The 9,299-nt window shown below is 41.5% G+C and overlaps 1 protein-coding gene across 2 annotated transcripts; it reads right to left on the bottom strand.

Moving 5' to 3' along the window:
• Nucleotides 1-2,753: 2,753 nt before the first annotated feature.
• Nucleotides 2,754-9,173, bottom strand: elovl8a (ELOVL fatty acid elongase 8a). Of its 2 annotated transcripts, XM_014140491.2 has the most exons (8): nucleotides 9,031-9,141; nucleotides 8,269-8,335; nucleotides 7,950-8,137; nucleotides 7,684-7,764; nucleotides 7,513-7,569; nucleotides 7,199-7,313; nucleotides 6,358-6,485; nucleotides 2,754-4,015 (listed from the first exon to the last, which is right to left on the bottom strand). In XM_014140491.2, exons 1-8 carry the CDS (start codon nucleotides 9,097-9,099, stop codon nucleotides 3,848-3,850), a joined length of 873 nt encoding a protein of 290 aa, XP_013995966.1. In that variant the 5' UTR covers nucleotides 9,100-9,141; the 3' UTR covers nucleotides 2,754-3,847. The 2 variants fall into 2 exon arrangements, with proteins under 2 accessions (XP_013995966.1, XP_045549722.1); XM_045693766.1 differs by lacking the exon at nucleotides 8,269-8,335 and having other exon boundaries at nucleotides 9,031-9,173.
• Nucleotides 9,174-9,299: the final 126 nt, after the last annotated feature.

Here is a 9,299-nt window from a genome sequence, read left to right as displayed (position 1 = left end):
AACAGCCGCTCGTTCCCCAGCCCCTCTCACTGACTCTGTGATTACCGACTGGCCCGGCTAAGGAGTGCTCACCCCCACTTTAAGGGATTACAAATTACAGTGTACAGACAAGGTGTTACTTGCTGTTACTGGGGAGACTACCAAACTAACTTATAAGTGCCTCTACATCATCACTTTCTCTTGTTATCAGTGGATGTGTTTTTTTCCCTTCTCGCTGCCATAAGTGGTGTACCTTTGTTGATCTGTGAGTCATTTTTAGAAGATAATGTTGCCATGTCTAGATGTGAGAGGGACTTGTGAACATGACTTCTCATCTTGATTAGAGTTTAAGCTTTTAGACTGTACAACTAACATATCTTTTTTCATGTGGAAGCGTGGGTATGGGTGTTTGTCAGTACACCTAGAACAGCATGGAGTAGCTGAGGACTGGACACAAGTGATTCAAATGACCCCTTGCTCAATCCCAAACCATTTGGCACCAGCCTCTGAAGGTAAGATGGATCCCTTAATATCAGCCACAACCACGACATGCTAAACTAAAGAATGGAAGAAACAGAGGGGAGTTAGGGGAGAGATTCTCATTCCCTCCAACCTCTCTCTCACCACAAATTAATGTGCTTTCATCCACTTTCAATTCCCCTTATCAAACGGCAGCAGCAGAGGAAGCCTCTGATACTTAAAGTGACAGCGGCATTAAAGGATGGCCTTCATCTCCTGTCTCACGGGGAAAGTGACATTTAACTACACACCCAGGAACATATCACTTGTTTATTGCACAAGACAGTCAGTGGATGAACGTTGAGGAGGGGAGGCCCCTGCTGTAAATCACTGTGGCTGTAGACCACTGCATTCTCCCAGACGAGTCACATTAAAAGACAAGTTTCAAGAAGATATCTTGTCAGATATTATGTGACAGGCTTAGAGAGCCAAGGAGAAGTGTCAGCTGTGTCAAACTTTGATTAAAATGAGAGTGGTGGAAAATACTGGCCATCATTTATTTATCTGGCATTTGTGTGAACACAACATACAGACATGAAAATGTGCTCTTAGGAGTAAGGAGACTCAAGGGTTTGTTTTCATACACATCAGCACAGGCATGTGGTGTTGGATGGCTGGGATGAAAGACTGACAGCAATATATTGCTGGGAGAGGACACATGCCCCCAGAGCAATACTGCAAGCTGATTCCAGTGACAAATATGTCCAAATGTGCATCTGGCAATAAGCTGTGGGGTATGAGATGTGACACTCATACTTGCGAGGAAAACAGTGGTCATCTCGCCAGCAGGATATGGTCTGTAACTCTACACAGCTGTATCTACACTATTAGAAAAAAGGGTTCCAAAAGGGTTCTTTGGCTGTCCCCATAGGAGAAACCTTTTTGGTTCCTGGTAGAACCCTTTGGGTTCCAGGTAGTACCCCCTTGTGTTCCATGTAGAACCCTCTGTGGAAAGGGTTCTACATGGAACACAAAGGATTCTACATGGAACCAAAAAGGGTACTCCTATGGGGACAGCCAAAGAGCCCTTTTAAGTCCTAGATAGCACCTTTTTTTGTATTTTATTTTGATTTAGCCATTATTTTACCAGGTAAGTTGACTGAGAACACATTCTCATTTATAGCAATAACCTGTGGAATAGTTACAGGGGAGATGAATGAGCCAATTGCAAACTGGGGATGATTAGGTGACCGTATGAGGGACAGATTGGGAATTTAGCCAGGACACCGGGATTAACACCCCTACTCTTACAATATGTGCCATGGGATCTTTAGTGACCACAGAGAGTCAGGACACCTGTTTAACATCCCGTCGGGAAGACGGCACCCTGCACAGGGCAATGTCCCCAATCACTGCCCTGGGGCATTGGGATATTTTTTTGTCCAGAGGAAAGAGTGCCCCTTCTACTTGCCCTCCAACACCACTTCCAGCAGCATCTGGTCTCCCATCTAAGGACCAATCATGACCAACCCTGCTTAGCTTCAGAAGCAAGCCAGCAGTGGAATGCAGGGTGGTATGCTGCTGGCTGAGAGTGTACCATAGACATTTGAAACCGGCTACTTTACATGGGGCCACAAAGCCCCTCTGTCCTTGGTCATGACACGAGTCACAAAGACGTCACAGTGCCTGCATGACTGAACTCTTAGTGATTGTTGTTGAACTGCTTTTTTAAAAGACAGCTGTCATGCAATTCAACACAACAGACTGAGCACATGCACTGCAAGACAAGCTACGTCATTTTCCAGAACCCATGAATAGCAAGTTACACACCCAGGATGGGAAACTAGAACAGTCAGTCACTGGTGACACTATACGGACAGACACTAATTGTCACTCGACTTTCAAAGAAGGAAGGGAAACAGGCTTATCAGTTTCAATAATGAAATTAGGCTTTACTGTTTGTTAATGTTGCGACAGTTCGTTTCTGGTAACAGAACAAAATAGTCAGCACATAGTAACTTCTGATTTAGCTGTACTTTAATTAATGCAAACACGTGTGTGGTTCGTATATATACGGTCTCACTGTTTTACCTCGCAGGGCAAAACAGAGAAGAGGGCGACACATCCTATTGTTCTCTCTTTTATACTGAGAGATATTTCCCGCTCAATGCTGGCCTGTCCGAGGGAGGAGGAGTGTGGTTTAAACTTGCTCCTCCTGTCGTCGGCGTGCAGGCTGATCCCAGCGTCGTGACGCACTTCCTGTTGCCGGTTGTAGTTCTTCTTGTCTTCAACAGTTGATTTACTCGTAGTTTATAAACTTAATATTGTAGCATAGCTTCCCCGGTATATTATATAAGTTATGCATACAAATAGCCAGTTCAACCCTAACATGTTCACAAGTGATAAAGTAGTGACATAAGATGGAAACCCCCTCAGAGTTATCCTCACTTGAATGGTTCACATAGACATTGGAAACAGGATCAGCTAAAGGCGTCTGTAGGCTTCCCATCCGAAGCAGTTTTGTGACGTTTTTGTTCATTTTGTTCTTTAGCGAGGTTTTTTTGGCTGTTCATAAGAACTAAAAAAATTATTGAGGCAAGCAGTATTTCGGTAGCTGAAGTCTACGCCTCATTGGTCAACAGTAGGGATTCTTCAAGTGTTTGTTGTCATTCACAACGATAGACGATTTGTTTTCATGCAAAAAATAGTTCACTTGAGAAATATTGCACCAAACATCTTAGCGACTTCTAAATGAAAAACTTCTAAGTGAATGGCAGATTTTTTTAGTTATTTTAGATTAATTCTGACTATTTTGAGGAAGTGTATACTGGGTACGGCATCTCAAGGTGGACAAACAGTGCTATTGCAACTTTTTTTTTTTCAAGCAAAAGTCTTCTAAGGGAATATGCGAGCACACTTGTTCGGTTCACCTAGTTGAGTTATTGGGACTCACAGAACAGAGTCAGAGAGGGAGAGTAGGAGGGGCACAGGGTGCGGTTTTAGACTGCCAGCTGACTTGCGATTGGCTAACCTCTCAGCCAATGACTCTGAAGACAAATGAAGTGTCACAGAGAGAGATTAGATAAATAAGTGGAGTGAAGAGCAGGAGGCCTGCTCAGGTTTATTTCAATTTGGCAGAGTCGCCAGAGCGTGGCTGGGACTTCATCCCTAATGACCTAAGGGGGGATGGGAGGGAATGGGAGAGGGCTAGCTCTCTCTGAGTGTGTGTGTGTGTTACCCTAATGGTTGGAGGGGAGGCTGAAACAGAAACAAACAGAGGCTTATGTCCAGCGGATAGAGACCTGCTTTACTTAAACATGATGGGTCAATAAATAGGTCAATAAATATTTTAAAAACATACATGATCAATTTTAATAAAATAAGTAACAATTGCCTCTACATCCGTGTCTCATGTCTGTTTGCTCTTCTTGGTGAGGTAGCTCTGATAGTAGAAGTTTCTGAAGAGTACGATGAGGCTGAGGGAGTAGACAAACACCACCGTGTTCATGGAGTCTGGGAAGTCGCAGTCAGTGAACAGGTTGTAGCTGGTGTGGATGGTCACTATGAAGAACTGGAGCTGGGGTCACAGAGGGTCAACATAACCAGTGTCAATAAGAAGAAAGCTCAGTTGTGGGCTTCTAGTGTGACCACATTGAAAGTGCACAGTTGTAGAGCCCATAAAAAGAGTTCACATATTCAGCACAGATGCAGCTTCATACAGTACATGCAGTATGATCCTATTGTCTTCACACAACAGTTATTAGTGGGGGTCTTACAGTAAGGCTTCAGGGTTAATAAGGTCAGTGATGATCTAATGTTCATTGTGTCCCAGACCTAACCATGTTAACAAGGCTTCCATTGACCACTCAGATCAACCACAAGTTAATAAGCTAGCATCCTGACATGACACTGAAGGTTAAAGCTAGAATCCTTAATTGCTACATCTATTTTTGGACTTAAATTAATGATATACACCCATTGATTGTTGAAGAATATAACGTATACATTCCCCATGAGCTTAGTTCAACTGTCATACCTCATCAGAACCCCAAATATAAGCTTGTTAAACTCCAATGTTTGTTGACAAAGTAAATGTAAACAAATACTCTATAGCCTCAAAACATGGCTAAAACTATAATTTTGATATCATGGATGCTCAGTCTTTGCATACATAGCTCTTGCTTTGAATTTGAGAGTGGTTCCTGTTCCTGTTCTCCAGGCCCATCCCTCAACTTTTTACCAAAACACAGGTGGGAAGACAGCTTTGTTATTGTTTCAATAAAGGATTCCAGCTAATAATGCCAAATGTAGATTTCTGCCGAAATAGACATACCCAAAATAACTTATTTTTCATGCGATGGCCATAAACAATAACTAGTTAATTGCTGCATAGTTCTAGAAAGGTCTGGTTGAACATAGTTATACATTGCTGAAGTGTACTTACTTTCGAGGACACAAGCTCAAGTAAATATGACAAATATTATACAATTATACAGTACCTGTCATTCCAGGGTTTTTCTTTATTTTTATTATTTTCTACATAATAATAGTGAAGACATCAAAACTGAAATAACACATATGAAATCATTCAGTAATCAAAAAAGTCTTAAAGAAATGAAAATATATTTTTATATTTGATATTCTTCAAAGTAGCCACCCTTTGCCTTGATGACAGCTTTGCACACTCTTGGCATTCTCTCAACCAGCTTCATGAGGTAGTCACCTGGAATGCATTTCAATTAAAAGGTGTTCCTTGTTAAAAGTTAATTTGTGGAATTTATTTCCTTCTTAATGCGTTTGACCCAATCATTCGTGTTGTAACAAGGTAGGGGTGGTATACAGAAGATAGCCCTATTTGGTAAAAGACCAAGTCCATATTATGGCAAGAACAGATGAACTAAGCAAAGAGAAACGACAGTCCATCATTACTTTAAGACACGAAGGTCAGTCGCAAAAACCATCAAGCAGCCAACAAGTGCTCAGCATATGTGGGAACTCCTTCAAGACTGTTGGAAAAGGATTCCTGGTGAAGCTGGTTGAGAGAATGCCAAGAGCGTACAAAGCTGTCATCAAGGCAAAGGGTGGCAACTTTGAAGAATCTAAAATCTAAAATGTATTTTCATTTGTCCAAACTTTTGACTGGTACTGTATATTCAACAAAAGTGGAATAGCGCTTGAAATGACTGAAATGCTTTCTAAATAAATAAATAAAATTAGAAAAAACTTACTATGAGATTTAATATTCATTTTAACTGTAAAATAAATATGATCATATTGAGCAACGCCATTCGAATTGCTGCAGACTCGTTACAACTTCAGCTTTACACACAAAGTGATTTTGTCCCTCTGTGACCAAAAGAAAGTGGTCGTGTTTCAATTCTATGAAATTATTTACAATGTTTTCATGTTGAGAGTTCTAAATCCGGCTGTGAATATCACCGTGAGATGAAACCACGATAGCTGAAATCGCTAGACTCTCCCCTTTAATATGCTGTCTCAGATGCTCAGAGGGAGAGGAAATCTATTATTTGTCTGGATAAGCCAGAAAATCTGAAACTTCACATCCCTTTGCTAATGTGGGGTATGAAAACGTATACTTCAAGTCAGGTCTGCTGACCGAGTGGTAGTGGAGAGCAGACGGGTGGGGCTTTCTGCCAATATAAGGCACTGGACCCTGTGAAGTTCACATAGTGCTTTGTATACCAACATGTCAGTCAGAACCGGCCCAGAACCGGTAAGATAGAGGACTTAACATTAAAGGGGTTTTAAAGCACTTTGAGGTTCTTAGGGTAAAATCCCCTACAGGATATAAAGTAAATGTACATTTGTATTATCTAGACTCTAGTGAATGTACTGTATGGGTGCCATTTTGGAGGCCATACTGTAGCAGAGGCTCTGCATCAAGGCCACTCTACTCACCAGCTGCAGGGAGGTGAGGTAGCGCTTCCACCACAGATACTGCTGCATGTGCGGCCCCAGTGCTGCCAGCCCATAGTATAGATACATCACCACGTGCACCAATGAGTTGATAAGGCCTATAAGGAAAGCTGGAGGGAGGAGAACACACAATACACCGAGAATGGGCGAGTAATTCAGTGATATGTTTACAGCATTTCTTAATTTATTACAAGTTCAGATGTTTATAACTTGTTTCTAAAGCTGGGTTCTTTAATTGAATAACAAGGTCTTGATTCGTCCTTTATTTTATCTCAAGGCGTAATTATCTATCTGCCCATCTTTGTACATGCAATGTGAAAATAAATAGCCAGGCTGTGTTGACTATCTTTAAACCAAAAGGAGGGCAAATGCTGCACTAAGATGCTTTGCCAGCTGTTTTCTACCAACTCACCGCCATTTTAAACAAATTATACAGCATCTTAGTGCCAAAAACTTCTCTTAATCCTGGCCGTTCTGTTCCTAGCTGGTCTATTTTGATCACTGCTTTGACCACTGCAAATGTCCTTTTCAAATAGCAGGGGTGTGGAACAGTTCCAAGGACACTGTAGGCATCACGGCATGTGTTCCAGATTCATTGAAATGTCAGGTGCATTTCAATGTGTGGGTGTGTGTACTGTCTGTCTCCTACAGAACAAGTCCTGTATGAATAGCCTAATCATTATTTCAACCAAGACTGAGCAGGAAGCAGACACAAGAAATAGATTGTGCAGTGCCATACTGTTACGTATAGGGCAGAATTGTCTGGGTCTAACACCGGGTAAATGAATCACCGTCTTGTCTGTAGTAATGTGGCAACCCTTACACTGGCCTCCTGCCACGTATTTGACCCCAGCCCACCAGTTGAAGATCATGGTGCCGTGGTGGTAGACATGCAGGAACGTCAGCTGACTGTTCTTCTTCCTCAGGATGAAGAAAAGCTGGAAGAGACGTGTCATATTTAATTTATTTATCAAACGTGACAGACATACAAGAATATGACAAGAAACACAATTAGCTACAGTCACATGGACAGAAGACAGCACATTAAAGATGTCTTGATAGAAGAGATGTAATAAGAGCACACTTACACCGTTTTTGCTTCAACCTGGGATAGTAGAATCCCTGAAGTGTACTTACAGTATCACTGAGCTCGATGACTTTGGAGAAGTAGAACCACCAGCAGACCTTGGCCATCTGTTCAGAACACATAGAAGATACATTTCAGCAGTAGGTTAAGATTAGAAATAATTTACATACAGTATATGTACACTAAGGCAATTGCAAAGCATTGCAGTGGATATGAGTTACCCGCATTGCCAGTGGGCTGGTGTTGTAGTCCACAGGCTGACATAATATACTATAGTTTGCCAACCAGGATGACGCTGTGAACTGAGGAGAGAGTAAAATGCATTAAAATACTATATGCTTACAGGTAGAGAAATAGCTACTCATCATCACTTATTTACACATACACTATACAACAAGGGTATAAATAGGTACTGTAATGTGTACAATAGATCCAAAGCACATCCAATATGAGTAAAATAGCTACAAGTTATCCATGCTTTCCACACCTCATAGAACATGTAGGCAGACAGGCAGACCATAGCAAAGTTGTAAATGATGAGCACAGGCTTGAGGTTGACTGGCTGTCTCTGAGCCATCAGCTTGGGGACCACCCATATGAGGAGCAGGTAGCACAGGAAGATGCAAGTGATTGGCACAGGTGAGTACACCAGCAACCAGCTGTCGGTTCTTTTGTCTGAAAGCACGCAGAGACAGCATTACTATAGGATAGGAAAATGGATAGGTGAAGCAATGATTTACGTATGTTGGTCTTGTACTGGTAACTTCAGTGAGCACGGTCTGGTTTTAGAAGCTGGGCACAGTTACCTCCATTATCTAACACCCCTTGGTAGAACAGTTGGATTTTCTGCCATGTTGTGGCCATCCCTAAATGCTGCAAAAATGCATTATATGATGAGTTAAATGCATTTTATCACTTTACATTATATAAAGTAAATATTCACTCTGATGAAGCTATCCAAATAGTTGGTGTGAATTATTTGCTCCTAGAAGTTTACATTTCCTAACTCATATAGTAGATTTCAGAAGGATGTCTATGCAAGCAACAGTACTGCCACCTAACGTCAGATTGGTAAATTATGAAAAGGGTCACAATTGGAAAAGACGCACAGAAATACTGTATCTGAGACGTTTTGTTGATAGGCTTCTCAAATCAGTCGGCCAGCCGGATAAGCTGAAGTAGGTTTAGCTTCTTGCTTCAGGAGGATTTAGAAAATCCCTTACACAACGACACAGCATATTGAACCTCGGATAACCTCTTTTGTATTTTAACTCTCTGTCGCCTACAAGTTACACTTTTAGGATTTTTTTCTCTCTCACAGAGGTGTGTATAGCTCTTTATGAAATAACAAGGTGTTGGCATGAATAGTGATGATGATGATAATGGTGATGATAAAATTATGAAGGTATGTCCCTTGGTTATACCACTACAGTCTAGACTTGAGGGACATTCATTTTAGAAATTACAAAATAACTATTTAGGCTAGGCCTAACTGATTTTGTCATACGAAAGTAATTTATAATAGGCTGTAATTGTCTATATTCAGGTGCGAGGTTAACAGAACTTACTTCGTAGGCTGCACTCATCGACCGGAATGCACAAATTGCAGATCTGATGGTCGCAAACCATCTAGCCATGGTTGAATTTGTCCGCCATCCAGCGCAGCATTCTCTCTGAGTGTTGATGGCGATATGAGTGAGCTGAATTGTCGTTTACCATCAGCCCCCGCGGCAATGAGGTAATCCACCTGCTGTGCATGGTATTTTAGCCTATAGCCGAGCACAAGGCAATCTATTTCATGCCTTGCCCACTTGTGAGATGCTATTTAACTTGAATA

The sequence above is a fragment of the Salmo salar genome, chromosome ssa14, assembly GCF_905237065.1.
Source record: "Salmo salar chromosome ssa14, Ssal_v3.1, whole genome shotgun sequence".
Classification (NCBI taxonomy): domain Eukaryota; kingdom Metazoa; phylum Chordata; class Actinopteri; order Salmoniformes; family Salmonidae; genus Salmo; species Salmo salar.
This window is presented reverse-complemented; position numbering and strand designations above follow the sequence as displayed.